The 21,797-nt window shown below is 35.1% G+C and overlaps 3 protein-coding genes and 1 pseudogene across 14 annotated transcripts; 1 reads left to right on the top strand and 3 right to left on the bottom strand.

Moving 5' to 3' along the window:
- Positions 1–5: 5 nt before the first annotated feature.
- LOC145962488 (facilitated trehalose transporter Tret1-like) lies at positions 6–3,579 on the bottom strand (annotated as a pseudogene). The gene is made up of 4 exons (XR_014435862.1): positions 3,534–3,579; positions 2,676–2,939; positions 799–1,229; positions 6–194 (listed from the first exon to the last, which is right to left on the bottom strand). The product of XR_014435862.1 is annotated as a facilitated trehalose transporter Tret1-like (transcript).
- On the bottom strand, positions 3,480–13,461 carry LOC145962485 (uncharacterized). Of its 2 annotated transcripts, XM_083083548.1 has the most exons (5): positions 12,417–13,461; positions 11,669–11,809; positions 10,673–10,958; positions 5,500–10,296; positions 3,480–5,402 (listed from the first exon to the last, which is right to left on the bottom strand). In XM_083083548.1, exons 2-5 carry the CDS (start codon positions 11,794–11,796, stop codon positions 5,034–5,036), a joined length of 5,580 nt encoding a protein of 1,859 aa, XP_082939674.1. In that variant the 5' UTR covers positions 11,797–11,809; positions 12,417–13,461; the 3' UTR covers positions 3,480–5,033. The 2 variants fall into 2 exon arrangements, with proteins under 2 accessions (XP_082939674.1, XP_082939675.1); XM_083083549.1 differs by lacking the exons at positions 10,673–10,958; positions 11,669–11,809; positions 12,417–13,461 and adding an exon at positions 10,442–10,602.
- On the top strand, positions 10,660–20,493 carry LOC145962489 (MORN repeat-containing protein 5). Of its 10 annotated transcripts, none has more exons than XM_083083559.1 (12): positions 10,660–10,813; positions 12,880–13,075; positions 15,974–16,131; positions 16,420–16,609; positions 16,692–16,851; positions 16,948–17,129; positions 17,234–17,411; positions 17,527–17,724; positions 18,009–18,189; positions 18,271–18,373; positions 18,518–18,815; positions 19,259–20,493. In XM_083083559.1, exons 3-7 carry the CDS (start codon positions 15,996–15,998, stop codon positions 17,316–17,318), a joined length of 753 nt encoding a protein of 250 aa, XP_082939685.1. In that variant the 5' UTR covers positions 10,660–10,813; positions 12,880–13,075; positions 15,974–15,995; the 3' UTR covers positions 17,319–17,411; positions 17,527–17,724; positions 18,009–18,189; positions 18,271–18,373; positions 18,518–18,815; positions 19,259–20,493. The 10 variants fall into 10 exon arrangements, with proteins under 10 accessions (XP_082939685.1, XP_082939683.1, XP_082939682.1 ...); XM_083083557.1 differs by having other exon boundaries at positions 17,234–17,395; positions 18,518–18,783; positions 19,259–20,492; XM_083083556.1 differs by having other exon boundaries at positions 17,234–17,395; positions 18,518–18,811; positions 19,259–20,492.
- Positions 17,388–21,723, bottom strand: LOC145962486 (NHL repeat-containing protein 2). Its single transcript, XM_083083550.1, has 10 exons — positions 21,337–21,723; positions 20,618–20,935; positions 20,317–20,483; positions 20,079–20,238; positions 19,557–19,972; positions 19,240–19,469; positions 18,545–18,770; positions 18,183–18,380; positions 17,985–18,098; positions 17,388–17,890 (listed from the first exon to the last, which is right to left on the bottom strand). Exons 2-10 carry the CDS (start codon positions 20,799–20,801, stop codon positions 17,498–17,500), a joined length of 2,088 nt encoding a protein of 695 aa, XP_082939676.1. The 5' UTR covers positions 20,802–20,935; positions 21,337–21,723; the 3' UTR covers positions 17,388–17,497.
- Positions 21,724–21,797: the final 74 nt, after the last annotated feature.

The following is a 21,797-nucleotide window of genomic DNA, read 5'->3' as shown; positions in this document are numbered from 1 at the left end:
GCACATTTTAATGTGAACGTAGTGTTATGAAGAGAATGACAGAACAGATGTACATAATTTTAATTTGAAACTGATTAGATATCTTATCAAGAATTATTTGCATCTCATTAAAAATTAATTCAGTGTATTGCTCCACAGCTTGAACGCCGCTCAATTGGTGAATAGCGCCTAGAGATACCACGGTTATTAAGGCTCTGTAAAATCAAATTTATTCTTCAAATGCTTCTATAATAGCTTCAAAGTTATCAAAAGTTGCTATAACGGTTTTGAATAAATTATTCATTCTTTAAATGAATTAATAATTCTTTATACAATGAATTATTAATTTATTTAAAGGAATGTCACAAAATTTACAACTATCTATCTTTCAAAGCTAAAATAAAGTCTCAATAAATATTTAATTTGCAGATGTTTGTGTTTGCGTTCATGTTTATTAGAATATATTTTGTTTATTTAAATATAGAATACACACATTTATAAATTTTGCAATATTTCTATAAATTTTATTCATATTAATTTTACTCATTAAAATCAATATTATATACATATATAATAAGAAATTAAGAATATTATATATAAAATAAGAAAATGTTATCCAATATTATTTCATTATAATTATTTCATTATAAGAAATAGATTTGTATAAAACTTTTATTAGAAAAATTTTTTTAAAATAAAAATATAGATTTGAGATACTCATATATAGATGAAAAGTAAAATAATTATTTTTCTCAAGATTATATATTGATTTGCGAATATCGTTCATGTGATGTAACAAAGTAAAATTTGACATCTTACCTGCGATTTCCAGGTACATAAGAGTTCATAAGAGAGAGCAAATTAGATTTATTGGCCAAATCAATTTTCACGGACTGTTCAATGTTGTCGATTTCTTCGTGAATATTTTCTTTGCCTCTCAATTGAACAAGTGAATTTATAGCCTTCTCCCTGTCGTTACAGCGCATTAGATGATATGGGGATTCCGGTAGCCAAACGAAAATGACAAAAAATAAGCAAGGTCTTGTCAAGGACACAAGGGCGAGATGTTTTACAGATAGGAATGAACCTATCACGTATTCGAGTGTGGTACCAATTTTTGAAATGACTGTGATCATAGATCCGAAAACACCACGAATGTTTGCTGGTGAAATTTCACCAATATACATTGGCGTAGCCGTACAAGTGAGGCCTGTAGATAATCCGGCCAAAAATCTCGATATATACAGCTCCTGGGCAAAAGAATATAGAAATATTAATAGATATAATACATCAAATTCATTTTTGTTTTAGTGTTTTTCAAGAAAATAATGATAACTTTAATAATTTCATAGACATATTAGTTTTTATATAGTTAAAGAAACCTTATACATATTAAGTTTAGCCTAAAATTTTTATTTATAAACTTTTATTTTAATAGCTTCATATTTAATGATAAATATAATATTATGCAGAAATATTATATATTTTTAATGATATTTAATGCTTACATAATTATTTATATTTGAAATATTTTGAAATGATATGATTTCAGTGATTTTTTTATAAAAAATTTTTTAGCAGTATCACAAATTTTAGCAGGAAAGAGAGAGAGTGAGAGAGATAGATAAAGAATCTTTTTATAATGATACAAAAAAAGTTTTTGATTGTCATTATTATGATCATTATTATTATTATTATTGTAACCTAACATAAATAATTTTTAAAATTTTATAGATATTATTCCTTTCATTTTGATTGTAAAATAATATTTGATAAAATGTTTAAGATTAATTATCTTTCTGTCATTACTACAATATGTAATAACTTTTCATCAATTGCTCATGACAGATAAAGTTGATAATTTTATAAAATAGAATATGTATTGTATAGCGACAATTTTTAAAAAGATTTTCATAGATAATGTATCACTCTTATATGCACATTAGCAGTATAAATCAAGAAAAATGACATTTACTGAACTGTCTGAAGTAGTCTATTTGAAATCAATTATTATGCAATATGCATAATGGAAAATAATAATAATAAATTAAAGTCCATAAAATTTAAAATATCTAAAGAAAAATAAATTATACTTAAAATACTTAAAATACATGTTTATATGAGTGTATATATATTTCATACTTATAATTATAAACAGTATTGAAGCTCTCTCTATTTGAAATATAGATATTTATCAAAAGATATTATTCAAGATATTTGGATATTATTAACAGTTATCTGATAATTATTAGATAACAATTAGATAATAATTTTAGACAATAATATTTCTAGACAATGTGAGTATTTTATGTAGTCTTTAAAAGTAATTCGCAAAATTTTGTCTGGGGGAAGGAAATAATTTTCTATAAATATTAAAAATTATTGAAATTACAAAAGTTTATCAATTACAATAAGGTAAAATTTATATTTATATTTAAATTATAATATTTTAATTGTGCGTTTTCAAAGAAAATGTCTAAAAAAAACAGATTACGCAAAATATAGAAACATGCCAATAGTCAAATTTCTAAGAAAATCTGAATTTTATGACATATAAAAGGAATGAATATCTGAGTTAATTGAATTCTTAAATTCAAGATGTGTGCTTTGGAAAACATTTATATATCATTTATATCATAAATTTGTTCTCAAATAAATTTAACAAATATAGAAGTTATTATAATTATTATAATTACCCACGATGACGTTGCAAAGGCTATCATCAACCAACTAATAATTGAAGGCACGGTCGAAAATAACATAGCGTTTTTTCTGCCAATAACATTCACTATAAATGCACAACTAATAGAACCCGTTGTTACACTTAACATAAGTAGAGATACCACCCAAGATGCTTGGGATAACGCACAGGATATGTTTCATCTTTTCCTTGCAGCAGTATAGGCAAAGATGGTGATGCCCAACCAGTATATTGGCCGACTGTTAGCATGCCCAGATTTCTTGATAAAATAGTAAATTTGATGCAGAACTGACATCGATATAGGTATAATGTTATAGTGTTTTATGTATGTGTGTATATATACACTTTATATCCGTATTTATATTGTAATATATAATTATTAATATTATATTAGAATTAAAATTTTAAAATATGTATAAACAATTGTTTTAATATATAAGCAGAATATATTGCAGTATATATTTTTTCATACGTACTTCCAAAAATGCATTACATTTAAAATTAATTTGATCGCAAATTAAATATGAAGATAATTTAAATAACATTGCGTGTTTATATATATATATAAAATAATTTTTAATTTACTTTAAATTTAATTATATATACATACCCTAATAGCATACATGTCCAAAAGATGTCCAGAGGTCATCGAGAGGATCATAGGTCATAAAATATCCTTTGGCTATCCTCTAGATGCCCTACGAACGTCTATTGGACATGTGTGTTGTTAGGATATATATATATATATATATATATATTTATTTATTTATTTATTTATTAATAATAAGAGTCAAGCCGGTATTGTATATAAAAATTTATTTACTTCTAATTATGTTTAATTATTCCAAGAAACATGTATGTACCTGCTATAGCGGCGAGGTATACCTTCTTCATCTTTTATAATGCCGATTTCACGTACAAACGTTAAATGAATAGTAATCAGTTGATTGAATTCTGATTAGGTAAAAATGATTTAGATAATGCTATCATATCAACTTTATCACCATCGCATAGTGTACATTTTAATGTAAGGAAGAAAGCGACAGAACAGATCTACATAATCTTAATTTGAAAACGATTAAATATCTTATCAAGAATTATTTGCAAATTTATGTTAGATATTTTGTGCTGTCTATATATCTGCGCATCGTTTTAACATAGGATGATGATATATTTAACTAGTTAGGATGATGATATGTTTAACTAGTTATTAAAATTAAAAAAGATTGTTACCCGGTAAATCATTAAATTGATTGTGCTACGAAACATATGTATGTATCACAATTAAGTCGTACATTTTGTTAGATAGTCGTATCGATTTAAACGTTTATAGCTAAAGATGCAATGTGTAATTTTCATTTCATATTCTACATATTGTGATACGCGATATATTCTATACAATATTGATGCAATGCCTGTTTAAAGTTATAAAACAAACTTGAGAACTATAGTTATTGTATGTTGCGTGATGTTAGCATATAATACAGTTTTCTTATACATATCTGTATATATGTATATATGCAATGTAATGCCTAAACAGCGAACTTGGAGTTATGTGTTTAAAAAGAGAGGATAAACGAGAATGTTGTGCTTTTTATTCAACGCATCATCGATTTTCGACACTTGTCTGTGTTAAAAAAGAACATTTGATTTTTTTTTCATATACAATATACGTGGCATTGAACGCGTATATTCTATAACAAATTAATTCTACGAAATGTACAAAAAATTCTCAACGCTCAGTTATATCACAATTGTTAGTTATATGAAAAAGGATGCGTAATGTCAATCAGGGTCCAAATAGATTATCGACGTTCGATAGAAAGAGTTGCTATTAAATATTCACCGGTGATCGTATCATAATCGTAATTTACTCGTAGACATAAAATATAATGACCATTTGGACCGCGATTAAGATCTTTTTTTTCGAAATTGTCTTTTTTTCTCCGTTTTTTTTCAGTCTATTATTTTTTATGCGTTTAACCACTCCCTAAATGTATCATAAAGTAATACGACCCACATATCTCTGTCATCGGTTTGTTTTACATATATTAGCATGGAACAAACGATATCGTGCTAATCTCTTACTTCTAGATGAGAGGACAATGAAGAAGCTATTAAGTAAGTTCTAAACGAAATTGTTTACAAATTTTCTAGAACATGCCAAGTATACATCCTGGACCGCTACAACGTGCTGAATTAATAAAGAGAGAAAAAGAGAGAGAAGAAAAAAAAGTCGTTTGAGCAATACATCGAGAGAATCAGCTGTTTTCCCGACAAGAGTTCACAGAGATAAGACGTCGAATAGAAGGAACAGGATCGAATTAATGGCATTGTCGATGTGATCTTTTATCTAAGGTAATAATCGGGGATTAAAACGCCCCATGTGTAATATTAAACCGGAAGGATTGTGTCGAACAAAATATAAGAAAGGCCTATCGAGCTTTAATCTCGGTCTCTCTGATAATCCAGAGGGCTGTCTTTTCTCTCTGTAGAATCGATCCATATGCGATTGGTCCGTATAGAACGAATCCATGTGATTCTCTTGCAAAGATGTTATCCCTCCGTATCTCGACGCATCCTCCTCAGAGATGTTGGCGAACTTGTCAGTGTCTTCCATTTGTCGTCTGATACTTCTTCTTAATGGGCTCGCAGGATACGTTTCTACGTGATGCCGACCGCTAAGAATATTCTCATCGCCACAGGTACTGAACAGATTCATCTATAAAAAAAAATTTATCAAATATCAAGAATTATATAAGAAATAATTATTGTTAATATAAGAAATGCGTATATCAAGTAGATATACATATACTTGCCTGCAATACATCGGCCAAATAGAGACGGTGACCCACGCCATTGATTCCCTTGAAATCAGCGTTGCCCGAGAAGAGTTCATCGAGACCCATCCTCTTCAAGGCGGCGGTCGCGTTAACGACAGATCTATGACTGAATTTAGGCACTTGCAGCTCCAAGCCATTTCTCGGTATTAGGGTCTTGAGGAGCTTATTCCAGGCTCCATCACGGAAAGCGCTTCTAACGAGACGCTGCTCGAGGCGATCCAGCGTGTCACCAGGCGCGGTATGACCCTGTTGACCTGGCAACACAAAAATTGTCGAAACCAATTTGTCGCTTCCACCCAGGGCGACGGCGGTAGCGTCAATACTGGGCTCGTAACCGGCTAAGACTCCTGATCGCCAAGTGGTAGCTGGGACCGGCACGAGTTTCCTCTGCCTGACAGCTGGCGAAACCGCAAAATACAATTCGCCGTCCCTACCGATGGAACTGGTCAGAGTGCTATTGCAATCAGTCTGAAATACATTGGCGGAGAGCGCCGCCAGCGGTGATCTGAGCGGGACTGTGTTCGTCTTGACAAAATCCTTGATTCTGCCACCCGTCTGCTTTCTAACTAATAGATTTGTTCTTCTGCGAACGAGATCGCTGATGGTGGCAAAGTTCACCTCGGCCACGAGGCCCTCGTAAAATTGTTGGGCTTGCTCCTTGTAGAAGGGCATGAGCTTCCTGACCTTCATCTTATCGGCGAAGAGCTCACGAACGAAGGCCGCGTTTGCAATACCTTGACTACGGGCCAAGCTCACCGTGTCGGTTATATTCTGGAACACCAAATGCGGATTGAACGTGGCTACATCGTCCAGTCCGAGCACCTCGTTCATCTGATCAGACGTCGGTCCACGCGCACCCAGGAAGATCATCGCCAACAGACTGGTCATACCGAACGGCGATAAAGCCAGTGATCTCGCAGTGCTCAGACCCTTATTAGTGGCTACCCAGAAATTGAAGGCCAGCTCGTTGCACAGTCGGGCAAAATTGATGATATCGGCGCTTGTGTGTTTTGTAGTGACATCTAATCCGCTCGCGCTCTGCGATGCGTCCCAGAGCGGTAGCACGGATTGCGTCGAAGTGTGCTGATCCTGCTGATCGAACTGATGAACCGCCTCTGTTTCGTTTTCCGGTGAACGAATTTCGACACTCTCGTTCACCGAGTTGGACGACTGAGTCTGGACGGGATTGACCGGCTTCCTCAGTGGCTTCGGCGGCTTCGTCATAACCGGCGAAGTTTGTTGCGATATAAGTGTCCACTTATGCTCCGCGTCCATTTCGGTCTTCGAGGCGTTAGACTTCTCCGACAGTTTATGACCAACCGTAGGTTTCGATGTCTGTCGGATCGATGGCGGTGTCGACAGCGGCAACCGTATTACTTCCGGCTTCGAAAAATTCTCGGAGTGTTTCAACGACGCGGGTTTACTGTCCGTATTATTCGAATTAGTCTGCAATGTCGATGAATTCTTTATCGATGAGATACTATTAACTACCGGTATGATCTGTGTCACATTTTTATTATTTTGATTTGATGCATTATTGGTAGAATTCAAATTGTTTGTGCTATTAATCGGACTTGGTTGAGAAAGTTCTTCCTTGATCTCGCTTGCATTTGTCGGTAATTTTTTCACAATTTCGATAATAGGACGATCGGTTTTTACATGTTCTTGGATCGATAGAGAAGACAAAGAATTATTATTATTATTATTGTTTATATTATTTTTATTTTTATTTTTATAATCAGTTGTGTTACTAACGCGATTTTGCAAAAGCGTAAGATTGACAGGATTTTCATTTGACATGACGGGAGTATTAGATGTAACGTTCGAAACAATAGTATCTGTAACATTATTAATATACTTGTGTGAGCTATAGAACTCGAAATTAGAATTATTAGCAGATTGAACTGCAATAGCTTCCTTCGTCGTTGACGAAGCGTTCACGAAAGATTCATTCTTTTCGCTCAATGTTTCTATTTTTGAACTATTCTCCGCTCCCGAAGCATTTACTGAATTTCTTGTATTATTCGCGTTAGCCGAATCAATTAATTCAATTTTCCCAGGTAATTCAGGAGTTTCGTCTATCTTTATAATGGGCGCTTCTGTCGTTTTCACCTTTTCTTTGTTTTCTGTTTTTTTCTGATTATTAGTTGTATTAATATTTAACGATTGCTCGGGATTTACAGTGACAACTTCCCCAGTAATTGTGCTCTGTCCAACGCTGTCCTTTGATTCATCACTAACATTCGCGAATTTGTTTAGCGAAGTGGATAAAGATACTTTCGTAGAATCATCGATATTCGACTCATTACTATTTAACAGTTTAACTGGTTCTAATGTATCGTTTGACTCTTTCGTGTTGTTTCTAGCCGGTTCCGTTAGTGTCTTTTGCGTTGACGTTTGCAAAATATTTTTATCTTCCTGGTATTCACTTACATTAAATCTTACAGTTTCTTCGTATATCTTAGTGATACTTTCAGTGGATTCTGCAAACTTTGTCGCGTTATTCGATGCATTTTGAACCGTTTGATTCTCACTAATTTCTTCGAGAGATGATCTTTCCGATGTGCTCGTTGCAAACCCGGCGATAAGGCTACTCGCTAAATCACTAGCTACAAAATTCGTCGTGTCACTCGGTAAACCAATCGGCTCGATCTCTGGAGTGCTGAGCGGTTGTGGCGCAATATTCAATACTTGATCGATAGCGGACACCGGATTGCTCAAGTTTAAATTTGCGAAAACATTATCGAAATATTCGCTGGTCATTTTATTCAAAGATTCACTCGATGCAGTTGTCGATTGCGTTTTAGTTACTACATCAAATGTCGAAGTGACAGGTAAAATTTCTTCGGGCAATTCTGTAGTTTGATCGATGGCTTGTTTCTGCAAAGTCAATATGTTAATAGCAGTAGTGGTTTCGAGAGTCGCGAGAGTCTTGGTCTGATTTCCCGGCGAAGCCTCGTGAATCTTCTCGAGCTGAATCTGTACAGGCGAAGATGCTGTTGATTCCATTTTTGTGCTAATCAATTCAACATTCGATCCAGCTGGCGTCGTGACTAAAATATTATTGGCCGTTATTTCGTTATTCGTCGTTTCGGTCTTAATCGAAGCTGTCGATGTTGTCATCGTAATTCGAGAGTTCGCGGAAGCATCAGTGATTGATTCTCTATTCATTGTATTGACAGGCTGTTGAGCGATAGAGTGATCAATAAGCTTAGTAGTAACGTCTTGTGACGGAATTTCTGTAGTAACTGTGTAAGTTTGTGTACTAACATGTTCAACATTCATCTCGTTCGTATCGTGAGACATAAATGTATTTACATTAGCAACTGCGGGTTTGTCTGAATCAGACACGTTTCGCCTCTGATCGTAATTAATATTTATGATCGATATTTCCGGCGGCGCCTCGTTCGATAAAGATAATACGGCAGGTCTTATTTCCGAAACTTGATTCATTACATTCGAAAAGGAATCTATCAATTGTGTAGGTAGCGGTTCCATCAGTTCCAAAGACTGGATCTCGGTTGGAGATTGAGAATTAAGATAATTTTCCGTGTACGTTGACGTAATCGAGCTTGAGGATTCTTTCGTAACTATTGAGGAGCCTTCATCGCGATGATAATCCGTATGCAGCAAAGTTGGAACAGTCGAGACCTCGATTGTCGAAGCAGTGGCGAACGTAGATGGTGAATGCGTGATTTTGTTAGACGCAGTTTCTTCTCTTACAGGCACAGATGCGTGAGAAAGTGGTTCCGAGGTAACAGTATTAGCTTGTGAAAATATTTTATCATCATTGTACGTTACGTTCGTTTGAGATTCTTTCGTAATCTCGGGTATAAATGAAAAATCCTCAGATTGTTTCGTATTGTTTTTATCTTGTATAAGAACGTAACTCGCATTCGAAGAAGAAGATACCTTGTCAGCATTCTTCACTTCAATAGACTCATATGTTACAGCCTGCTTTGTAACGGTAGGGGCATCCGTCGATATACTCGATATGGTTGTCGAATAGATCACCGGAACTTTTATTTCTTGACTTGCTTGATTATCGGGATTCGTTGTCGTCGGCTTTGTAATATTTACAGGATGCGTATCTAAGCTCGTCGGTTGCGAAAATGTTGTAGCTTCAGGTACTTCCGATAGAGTTATCTCGACAAACTGTTCCGTTTGATTAAATCCTTCGATCTGAGTAGACGGTTGGGCAAAACTTGCGGCATCGGTGTCAGCTGTATACAAATTGGTCTGGCTCGTCTTATGAGTACTTTCAACTGGGATCACACTAAGCATTTGGAAGATCGGACTTTCGGTAATGGCAGAATGCAACGTAGATAATTTTTGTTCCGTTAAAGTAATAACTGGAACTGGAATCATTGGTTTCTCTGTGGTAGTATCATCAGCCGCCGATGTTTGCTGCGAATAATGGCTAAGCTGCAGTTTCTCGTTATGATGCTTGTTATTCGTAAAACCAGCGTATGCATTTGTCTGAACGTCTGACACCGGCTTCTTTGTCATTGGATCTTTCAGACTAATTCCGACATTCATCGCGCTTTCAGTCGACGACATTTGTATCTTTTCTGTTGTAAGCTTATGCAATAATTGATTAGATTCACTGTTTGGAGAAATCGCATCTGCCTCACCGGACAGAATGGAAGGGAGAATGTTGCTCCATTCGACGTTTGCGTGTTCCGGAATCTTCGGTATCGAACCCGTTAAGATCGGTGGTTTGTCGAGTGCGCTCTTCAATACATTCTGTACCTTCTGTACTACATCCATGACCTAAAACGCGACATGAAATGTGTTAAATCCGTAAAAATGAAGAAGACATGACAGCTCCGTTAGCTCTTAGCTGGTTATACATTCTTGTTTATTTCCTATTTATATTTAGATGATATCTAATTTTAGCTATAAAATTAATTCATACTTTTTCATTGAATATCTAGTTTGCACGTAAGTTTTTATTTAATTGCATTTAAGTGAAATTAACTTTATTAAATACATGTTTTATCGTATCAAAATTCATCAATTTACATTTTTTAATTAAAATATTTTATTTTAAGTAAAATGAAAAATATATGTGTGTGTGTGCTATTATTTTTATCTATTTTTCATTTATAAGATAAGAGAAACAAAAGACAAGAGATTGTGAATCGACCTTTTTTCCGCCCGTCAGAACATCATCGGCTTTTTGAGGTTCTTGTCTGTCCATCGCGACGTGATCCGCGCCACCTGCAGCGATGAGACCTTGAATTTCCTGAGCGGTCATCTGCCGCGTAATCATATCACCATTGTCGTTGTAAGTATAAAACTGAAACTTGTCAGGCCGCAAAAGTCCAGCCGGGGAAGCGACCAGTTTGTGGCTGGATTGCGTATCGTTTTTGCCATTCGGAGGATGCACACGTTTGTTGTAGTCCTGGCGAATCATTGTTGAAGTAGCTACGCTGTAAAGGCACGAAAATCCATCCAGAATATTATCCTAGCTTTTGCTTTACAACATTCAGCTATTCAAATATATATACATAAGAATTCTATTTGTCTCGTATATTTTATGATAAATAAAATATATGAGATTTTCAGTTCGAATATGCGAAAAATCGTATTTTGAAATGTGTATAACAAACGTACGAAGTTTAATGTACATCGTGTATTTTTCATGTAAAAATTGTTCATTTTTCAACGAGCTTGTTTTAAAATTTAAATATACACTGATAAAGTCTTGTGATGGTAGATATAGCAAGGATTCTTCTGTGAATTGATAAGAACAAAAAGTTCAATGGGCATGTAATTATCCTTAATTAATCTATTCATTAAGAGCACTGAAACTGTCTGGTAGCCCGGGAACTAAGTCGCGATGCCTTTAATAAGAACCGACCATGCTTTTCATGCTTTTCCTTTTCCGCATTCTCTATCCTGTCTTTCCCATGCACAAGGTGCGATTGCTATCTATATACTCCTTGTTCGCATTATCTTACGTCGCCTTTATGTCATTCGTCCGTATGAATTTTCCGAGAAAAGAACTCAGAATTTAATTTTAACTTCATACATATACATATTATATTAAAACACTCTAAACTTATTTCTAAATATATGTATATAAATGAAATTTAAAATTTATATAAAATCGTAAGAAGATTTCTTTTATGATACTGACCTAGGATCAAATGTATTCACAGGTACGTGCGAACGTTCATTATGAGCCGGTAAAGGCGCACTTAATTGCGGATTCATCAAAGATACGATTAGTGCCGGCAATAGCCAGCGTAATCGTTGCAGCAACATGATAATTAATTTTCTGAAAATGAAAAGATATTTCGAGATTGTGAAGATAAAGATAATCGTACTGTTACATCATAAATCACTCCTGTTATTAATTTTCTTTCTCTATTTACGATACGTTTTATGCGTACCAAAATGTTTATTAAAGTTTATCAAAGAAATTTTAATATGTAATAGAGAATATAATTAGACAATATAATTTTCAACATATTTAGAGAAATAAATCGAAAGATAAATATTTATATGATGCAGAGTACATATAGACAAATTAACCGGATAAAAATCATGACATAATAATGTGCGAAGAAAAAGAAGCAAAATGAAAGAGAAATAAGCCATTGACATTTTTAATTCCTTGCTAATTGTTATATATTATCGATCTTAATTTTTCTTGATTTAATTACTTTTATTTACTTTACATTATATATAAATCTGATGACTATTACATGCAATTAGTATGTTTCGCCTTTTAATATTTTTCATATATCTGTAAGAAAATTGTAAATATTTATTTTCTCTTTCCTTTCCCTTTATAAATTTAATAATTATAGATTATTTGCCTCCCCCTAAAAAAAGTAAGCTTTATCTCTTAAAAATTTAAACTTAGCTTCTCGTAGACTCACACTTTGAAAACGAAGATTGACTCCTTGAAAATGTCATTTAATCCTATCGAGAACTAATTACCATCAATAATCCCGGTGTCAATAACTCGGTAATCGCGACAACGTTCGAAAACTTGACACTGAACACACCAGTTCGAGGTGACACAATCAACTCGTAATAATTAACAAAAGGAAAATGTTAGGCGAGTTTCGACGACCCTGTTTGACTGACCCTTCGATTCTTTAACGCGAGACGCGATAGTCTATCCCTTTTGCTTTCTCTTCTTTCGCGTCTGCTCGTTCCTCTTTCTTTCTCTCTCCTTCTGTACTTTCCTTCTTCCCTTCTTCGTTAAGGGATCAAGGACGTTTGGCAGTTGAAACTATTTTGCGGTCGACCTTGTTGGTCAGACTCGCCGGTGTAGCGACCTCGGCGGAGATTACGAAGCGTGTATCATGAACTCCTCCCTTTTCTTTCTGTCTGCAGGTCCTTTCTCATACACTCCCTCTCGTATACTTCGCGCTCGCTCGACACTCCGGCGCGATTCTCTTCCTATGCCACTTGTTCGCTTCTGCCGTCTTATACCCTGGATAAACACGTACTGCAAGGTAGGATCCTTCGCTGGGAAGAGCGCAGTGGAACAAGAGGCAGAAGAAATAAGGAGGGGAGACGCTTCTGAAGGGTAAGACAGAGAAAGGACTCGCCTCTCTCGCCTCTCGCGATAGTCGTCGGATGGAGTGGATTACGCGGAAACAGGTGACCGCGCGTACGTGCGCGTGGTACATACGCGAGCTTTCTTTCTAACAGATTGCCTTCGATTCGAATATGATCGAAAATTACATAAAGATTATGCAAAAATGCTCGAGAAATCTCTACCGGGGAAAATTGTCATAATCTTCCCAAGTTTATCGTCTCGCTAATATACATTCGAATCGTCTGCATCGCACGATTTACCTTCCTTCAATGAAAAAAAAAAAAGAATAGAATTTTAAGTGATGAGCGCGACAAACGTTAGAGACGCCGGTCAACTTGACGTACGCACATCATAGAGCCGCTAAGAATTGTGCTCCCGCAGATCGCCGGAGAGACATAGCGAAATGAGGTAGCCATATTTTTTTGAAACGACAAACGCAACGTAAGCCAAGCCAACGATTCACAGCGACGATTAACGGTACATCGACCGAATGAGTCGCTTACATGACGTACTAAATTGTGAAAGAACCAGTAATGGGCCGTGTGAATGGACACCACAAAAATGCGGCTTTCGGGAGGGGAGGAATCTTTTAAGAGAGATTTTATCGGGCTAAATAATTCATCTCCCTCTTCTCCCCCAACGAGTCGAGACCAGCATCCATGCATCTCGCATCAATCGCACTTTACGCAACTCATTCATAAACAGATCGATCATTCGAGGCGCGACGCAGATGCTCTAAGATATCGGTCTTTTTTTAAGAGAAACAATTCCTTTCTCGACCTTCTAAACCTTCCGTTCGCCAGAACTAGGCGATCAGGCCGAGTCCCGAGCCGCACGAGAGCAGGAGGCGAATCGAAATGATAGATTTAGGTTTGACAGTTGATCACGCGAGAGGAGATGAACGAGCTCGCGCTTGGCAAAACCCGTTTCTCGTTTCTCGCGCGACTACGTCTGGTTAAGTTTTCTGTGAACGTCGAACATGCACGGGTTAATAAACAGCCGTCCCACTTGCACGACTGTCCATCCGTAACCCAGTGTTTACCAAGACAACGGTACCGCGCCGCGCCGCGCCGGATTAAGGCTTATCCAACGGTTACCTATCGACAAATTCGACGTCGGGGTTGGGAGGAGTTGCATGGGAAAGGGGGTCGCGAGACTGAAGCACTGGTAAATCCCCGACCTATTTTCCTCGTCACCGATTTCACATCGCACATCTGATTCAATTCACCAATCGATTCGATATATCCGCGATTTAGTTTGAATTTTTTTATTTTTTTCCACAAACATTCGATTAATTTGAAATAAATAGAGAAAGGATCGCGTGCGACTCTTTTTCTTAAAAAAAATTTAAATAAAAGGATCTTTAGACTAGAGATACTGATGCACGATATAATATTAAAAGTATTCTCGCGGTATTTTCAGAATTCGCTCTTAGCAGCGGTTTCGACCTTTACTCGAACCTCGATTAATTCGATCTTTTTGAAGCAGCAATAATTTGCTCCAAATCTATGACTATAATTTCAAACATCATTTCTGTCTTCGACACGATGGATACGAGAGTATGATAACGCTCGGGTGGAAGAGAGAAAAAAAATACAAATTCGCCCCCGGTGTATGTACCTACTTATGAGAAATTCTCAGGTGCGTGAGAGATTCTCCAGAGAGGTGTCACGCTCGGCTGAGCTAACACGACATTCCAGATTACGTAGCTGGAATCGTTGCTCCGAAGGGAGCATCGTCCGGAAACGACTGGCGTAATCGCCCCCTCTTTTCCGAGTCTAACGTAGCGAATCTAATGTTATAATTGGAGTAATAATTAATAACTTACGATGTGCATGTAAATTTTATGTTCATACCTGTTATATTTAATTTAACGCAGAAACATTCGCTATTAATACATATATTTTATACATCATATTGCATTTCCCATCTCACTTCTTACAGAGGGAAGCTTTGCAATGAATTAGTTGCAGAGTAAGAAATTGACTCGTATCCGGAAATCGATTGCAAAGCATATATATGCAAATACAATTTTTTAATTAAATTATGCTTTTCTAACAATTTTCTAGCATTTGGGTTACTAAATTGTAAAAATTCCTGTAACTAAAAAATCAATGGATTATAAACCGTTTCAATAATTGGCGCATTGATCATTGGTGTCCGCTTTATAAATCGCGTTAAAAAACAAATTCGACCCCTCGGATATATTTCAATAAATATTCGCGTTTGCTATTCAAAGCGGAATACCTCAACCGAGCACCGGTTAGCTCCGGTAGTATGAGAGCGCGCGAAACTTGGGGAATATGTTTCTCGACACATATACACTGGAGAATGTACCACTTTCTGACACATAACAGTAGTATATGCGGCACACGACGAGTAGACGAGTAGACGGGGTCTCTCTCTCTCATAGAAATACAAGAGACATAACGGTCCCCTCGCCGTTGTCCCATCGTGTTACGAACACGTGCGTATCCGAATCACGCGCGTCCAAAAAATCTGATTTAGTTACGCGTGCGGGATATAAAAAGCTATGCCACCGGGTATATTACCATTTGCATTTGTTTACGAATTCGAGACGCGTGTCTCCCTGGTTTTGCACGCCGTTCGTGCGAGACGACTTATGAACCGACCGAGATTATACCAGGAATACCAGGCAACGGGGACATCCTGTAAGGATAAACCCAGTCCCGGTTGATCATTCCGGAAGAAGTCGGCGCTTGCTTGTCGACTACTCGTATAAAAATTCATAATTAATAATATTAAAGCAGAAATAAAATAGCGATAATTAATAATATTAAAGCAGAAATAAAATAGCGATAATGAGATAAGGGAAAGAACAAATTTTTTAAATATTTACAATTACAATTTGTTATTTTAATATAGGATTTATGTGTGATCAAACATTATGAAGAAAAGTGATAATAAAGAGGAAGATGAGATTAAAATGTTACGAGAAATTCGATTTGCCAATGGAAGCACTTACGAAGGGTCGTGGGATGCGATTGACATGACCGGCGTCGGCAGATATGTCACACCTTACAGTTAATTAATCTTAATTAATTTCAAGATTAACTCTGTTTTTTAAATTATTTTTGCATTATAAAAATGTTTCATATTTTATTTTAAATTGCATAGTAAACGAATTGAGATCAGCTAGGAAAATAAATTAAGAACTAGTTGAAAACTAATATTCATCATTTAATAATCAGTTAATGATCATTAATTAAAAATTAATGGCTAATCAACTAAGATTATTTCCTGTAATATAATTGTAAAACTGTAAAATGCATTAATACTAATTAGTGCAAATTTTATTATATATCTTTTAGAAGTTGTACTAGAGGGAGAATTTCGGAATGGCATGCTTCATGGATGCGGAAGTATGTATTGGCCACGTGGGCAGGTAATAGATAGCACCTGGAATCGTGGAAAAATGGAACGACAAAAACGTTACACGTTCGCGGATGGTTTAGTATATCGAGAGGATGAATGGGATTATTGTAAATTTCCCGATAGGCGGTTAGCATAATTCTTGAATAAAACTTAAACAGAAGTCTCATGTGCCTATATTATTTTCTCTTGTATTATAAAAATATTTTAGATTTTACAATTGCATAGTAAACGGATTGAGACCAGCTGGAAAAGTATTGAAAACTAATGACCAACCAACTAAGATTATTCCTCCGTTCTGCTACGATACCGGTTTCGGAATATTCAACCCAGACAAGAATTGCATAACGTCATATCATAATTGTAAAAAAGTAAAAATACACTGTTCAATAATAATAAAATCAGAAACGCTACTCATATCTATTCTCACGAAATAAATAGTAATAGATTTTTAAAAAATTATGAAGATACTCAAGATTCCAACGACTGTAGAAAGTAACTGGATAAAGCAAAATTGTCGAAAAAATTGTCGGTCAGAACCGACCGGTCATCGAGAATGGTTACGTGAATACTGGCAATCGGGAGCGGCAGATTTTGCAACGTTACCGCACATTTCATCGGAGGATGAAACGGAAAATTGGTGGCAAAGGTCGATAACGTAATCTTAGCTACAATTATATATATGTAATTGTAAAACTACTTGATGGAATCATAATCAATTCCTGCTTTTATTAACTTCATATATCGTTTAAGACTGACGAAATTTGTCAGACATGCGCCTACAGACATGAAGTGGAAAAAACATAACTGTGTTGAAGAATGTCAACTAAATCGTTAAACAATACGAGGAAGAAGCAATATTAAGACTCGAATTAAAAACTAATCATAAAATGAAAAAAATAACATGTTTTATAGGTATAAATTTTTATAGGTATAAAATTTATATAAGTGATAACATACATATATATACATATTTTTCATATATATGCTAAAATTATAAAATTTGTAATTAACTTACTAATCAACAACGAGTTCTTTTTCTTCAGTCACAATTATCGGTGCATCTGTCCTTCGATGCACATTAAACAATACAGACAGTTTCAATGGTATACACGTGTCAACTGTACAAGCCATTATGTTTAATGTAATACGTAATTGATTTTCCGCTTCATCTGCGGGAAGCTTTACCGACACAGGAGTTGAAAGTCCACCTGTTAAAGAGTTTGCTGTCCATGTATTTACAGGTACGAATACATGCCATTTTTGTGGTGCATCTACATTTAATTTCAAATTATTTGAAAATACGATATTAAATAAAATATTTAATTCTCCACCATGCGTATTAATCGATGTATCAAAAGTAAATACTTTATCAATATTTTCATTTGAATCATGTTTAGATATAACCATCTGAAAAATAAGATTAAAAAAGTTAAGATATATATCATTATATATAAAACATTTTTTGTATGGGGATTTTGAAGGAAAGCTAAATTACACTTACAGTTGAAATTTTTTCGTTTTTCAGATCAATAACCTTAAGAGTATGATTATTGGTATCTGCCACATAAAGAATATTATCATTTGGACTGATAGCAAGGCCACTTGGTTCATTGAACTGATAACAGATTATTTCAAAATTATTGTATTAAAATGTTTACAAGAAACTTTTGAAATTATCTTTTCGAAGAACGAGACTTACGGAAAACGTACGACCAGGTTTTCCTGCACCAAATAAAGTCTTACAATATCCATTTATGATATCTACAGCTTTAATCTTGTGATTATAGGTATCAGCTATATAAATTCGTTTATTCAAGTGATCCCATGCTATCCCCAATGGATGTTGAAGTTTAGCCAAATATTCTTTTCCATCTACATCTCCAAAAGCATGTAAGTTCTATTTAAATTAAATAAAATAAATTAATATATATTACATGGCCTTGATTTATATATTGCTATCATTTTAATGAAAAATGACGTATTTTTCGTTCATGTATACAAAATTAGTTATATATACATAAAACAACAAAACAGATGAAAAATATTTATTATTGAACGAACCGCTGGATTTTTGTCTCCTCCACAAACAGCAGAGACTCGACCATTGTCTAAATGCACTCGTCTAATAGCACTGCTTTCACTGTCTGCGAAAAATGCAATTTTATATTCTTGGGCGACTGCGATACCGGAAGGTTGTGCTAATCCAGCCGTATGAGGATAACTGTTGTTACGGTTCTCTTCCCGGCCACTCCCGACAATGGCAGCGCATGTGCCTGCTGTGTATTTTCTTAAAACAAATGGCAAATTTTTAAGAATATTAATCCTTGTGTGTGTAGGTTACATATTTTCTTTGCTCTGTCCCTAATTTCATATGGTTAAAATGTCTTGTAGTTTTAACTATCTCAAGGTGCTTGCAAATATTTATAAAAATTTATATATGTTCTTTGATATCTATAAAAACTGATCATGTATGACAAAAATTAAAGAATAAATTTTTTTAATAGATTAAAAATAGATTAAATTGAAAATCAATAAATATTAAGTATCAATATTTTCAAAATGATTCAATATTTTCAAAACGATAATTTTCAAAATAATATTTTCAAACAATCTTTAACAGTCAAATATTTTCTTAGTGAAAATTTGTTTAAACAAAGAAAAAATATTCGTTTATTTTACACATTTTATAATAAAAAAGATCAAAGAAATTGAAACTAAATACAAAAATACTATTATATTTTATATAAATATCTTACTTTTCTTTCCACCAAATAGTATCTTCCAAAAACAATGCCCAGATTTGATGAGTACCCGCTATGGCGATTAATAAGACTGGCACAATGCTACCTTTATATTCATGATGATATATTGCCACATCCCAAGGAGATGATAAAACTTGATTGGTTCCCTGTTTTCCACCTTGACGATCGTAACCTTGTGAACCAGTGCCAGCTATGGTAGATACATTTTTTTCAATCAGATTTATCTAAAAAATGATTAAAAAATGACAATAAAAGTAGTGAATCAATGTTTTAAAATATGATATGAAGAATGGGAAAATTTTTCTCCTTACTTTTCTAATGGCATGATTGTTATTATCCGCAACATAGATTGTATTATTTAATACGCAGACTCCTTGTGGTGAATTAAATCTGGCATTTTTGAAATTACCATCTTTAAAATCTTGATTGCAGCCACCTATAAAGTGTTCCACTTCTCCATGTTCAGTTGCGATAACAATTCTATTATTTCCACTATCTGATATGATGAGTTTTGTTCCATGCTCAGACGAGAGAATAGCTAATTTGCCAGGAAATAATAAACTATTTTTAAAAGATGATAAAAGATGATACGCTGGCCTCAGTGGAAGACTATGGTTTGATATTTGATTTAAGGATTTGAAATATGCTATCATTACTCTTGCATATAAGAGTATTTCATTTTTGTGATCTTCGCCAACAAAAACAGCCAATGGCTGACCGCTAGGTCCTGAAATAGATTTATAACTATGTATAGCAATAACATATATACAAATTTTATACAAAAATAGCATAAATCATTTAAATCTTATACGAAAAGATAAAGATGAAGTTACCTAACATGACAAGACTAGGCCAACATGTAATCCCCATATTATTCCACATCCTTAATGTCACATCATTTACCACAGGATGTGTAATATTATATCTCTGTACAGCAGATAAGACATTTTTTGAACTACGTTCATTTGTAAACTTTGCACTGTGAATTCCAATCTAAAACAGAAAAATTATTGTGCAACTATTATAATTGAATTTGCATAATATTTTTCCTGTGTAAAATAATATATTCACCACAACAAGACCATCTTCTATAGAGATTTTTTTTTCAACCTCCTCTAATTCAGCTAAAACATGCATACAATTGATGCAACAATAAGTAAAAAAATCCAAAAGCACGATTTTTCCCTTCAAATGCTGTGCCAATGATAATCCTTCCGACACATTGAACCATTCTAAACCTGTAACGTATAAAAATACGTATATGAAAATGTATAATGAAATTATACTAGAGTAAATGTAAATAGAAATTTTATTATATTTCCCTTTGCTGTTTATCATTAGCAATAATTATTTGTTACAAAAAACAAATTACTTTTTGGAAAATCCTGAATTTCTACTCCGGTATTTTCGAACCGTTTTATATGTTTTAGAATTAATGTTTCCTTATCCTTTCGTTCCGTCAAGTCATCCAGATGAGAGCGCATTTGAATGCAAACTTGCGTTAATTCCTCGACTACCTCTTGTGCGTTCATTTTTTCATTTACGAGTCCACACATCAGCACAAGGATAGTCGAAAACTAATAAAATTCTTCAAACGAGCATTACGATTTCTCTCGAAGGTATCTGACGTATTCCGTACACACACAGAGAGAAGAATGAGATCACCTGTCATCTGGTCATCTGTCATGGCCTGCTTTGTCGGAAGACATTCAGAGGTTAGGTTAGGTTAGATCGAAAAAATTATCGTTTGACAGTTGGCATCCCTACAAGGGCAGTGTTCCAATATTCACTGCCAGTACTGAAAATCTATAGTGTACGTCACGTAAACTATAGATTTTCAGTACTGACAGTGAATATTGGAACGCAGCCAAGATAGGCTGCGCAAGCACTGCGCGCGTGTATACAAAATAAACTTCAAATCGCCTCTAGCCTAACCATCTTCAGCGATCGACTTTACTTGAATTGCATCGCATCGCATCGAGTTATAATGCGACGCCGATTTTCCCGAACGTAATTCAGGACATCTCGATGCTGTATAAGCGTCGAATGAGCACGAATTGTTACGCAAATATAAAATATAAATCAACTCACCGTTCATCGGCTGCTCCACAGGTCGCTCCATTCGCTCGCCTCGGGATGTCCCATTTCGATCTTGATGCACACAAACTCACACGATATCATCAACGCGAACGCGCGACACTTTATTCGGCACTCCCGATACTCGCTCGCATCCGATAATCATCATCAAGGGCGCGAATAACGCGACGCGACTTCGCTTCACGTTCGCGATGACGCCATCACTGAATACTGTCAAAAACCGCTGTCGCGCGCTTCCATCTACATATTATGAAAGTCGCGCGATCATCCTTGGACACTCTCAACGCTCGTTCACTCGCGATATTCGTTTATTTACGGTTAAAAGACGCGAAAAATGCGGATGTACGACGATCTGCGTAACTGCGTATGACTCCGATTCACGTATGGCGTATCAATGGCGCAAACTCGAACTAATATGGCGGCTGAACCGGTGCGCATTCGTTTCTGCGCATGGC

Source organism: Camponotus vicinus, unplaced genomic scaffold (genome assembly GCF_025532165.1).
Source record: "Camponotus vicinus isolate PSW18456_S1 unplaced genomic scaffold, iyCamVici1.0 SCAF_12, whole genome shotgun sequence".
Lineage (NCBI taxonomy): Eukaryota > Metazoa > Arthropoda > Insecta > Hymenoptera > Formicidae > Camponotus > Camponotus vicinus.
This window is presented reverse-complemented; position numbering and strand designations above follow the sequence as displayed.

What these genes read in the sequence shown, in the direction of transcription:
- LOC145962485 (XM_083083548.1), bottom strand. Translation starts at nt 11,796, where the DNA reads ATGTTGCTGCAACGATTACGCTGGCTATTGCCGGCACTAATCGTATCT. An exon ending in TTCTGACGGGCGGAAAAAAG is followed by an intron (nt 10,297 to 10,672) that starts GTCGATTCACAA and finishes GTCGCGTTTTAG; the next exon opens with GTCATGGATGTAGTACAGAA. An exon ending in ATTTGGCCGATGTATTGCAG is followed by an intron (nt 5,403 to 5,499) that starts GCAAGTATATGT and finishes TTTTTTTTATAG; the next exon opens with ATGAATCTGTTCAGTACCTG.
- LOC145962489 (XM_083083559.1), top strand. Translation starts at nt 15,996, where the DNA reads ATGAAGAAAAGTGATAATAAAGAGGAAGATGAGATTAAAATGTTACGA. An exon ending in CAGATATGTCACACCTTACA is followed by an intron (nt 16,132 to 16,419) that starts GTTAATTAATCT and finishes TATATCTTTTAG; the next exon opens with AAGTTGTACTAGAGGGAGAA. An exon ending in ACGGAAAATTGGTGGCAAAG is followed by an intron (nt 17,130 to 17,233) that starts GTCGATAACGTA and finishes ATATCGTTTAAG; the next exon opens with ACTGACGAAATTTGTCAGAC.
- LOC145962486 (XM_083083550.1), bottom strand. Translation starts at nt 20,801, where the DNA reads ATGTGTGGACTCGTAAATGAAAAAATGAACGCACAAGAGGTAGTCGAG. An exon ending in TAGAAGATGGTCTTGTTGTG is followed by an intron (nt 20,239 to 20,316) that starts GTGAATATATTA and finishes TTTCTGTTTTAG; the next exon opens with ATTGGAATTCACAGTGCAAA. An exon ending in GAGGAGACAAAAATCCAGCG is followed by an intron (nt 18,381 to 18,544) that starts GTTCGTTCAATA and finishes TAATTTAAATAG; the next exon opens with AACTTACATGCTTTTGGAGA.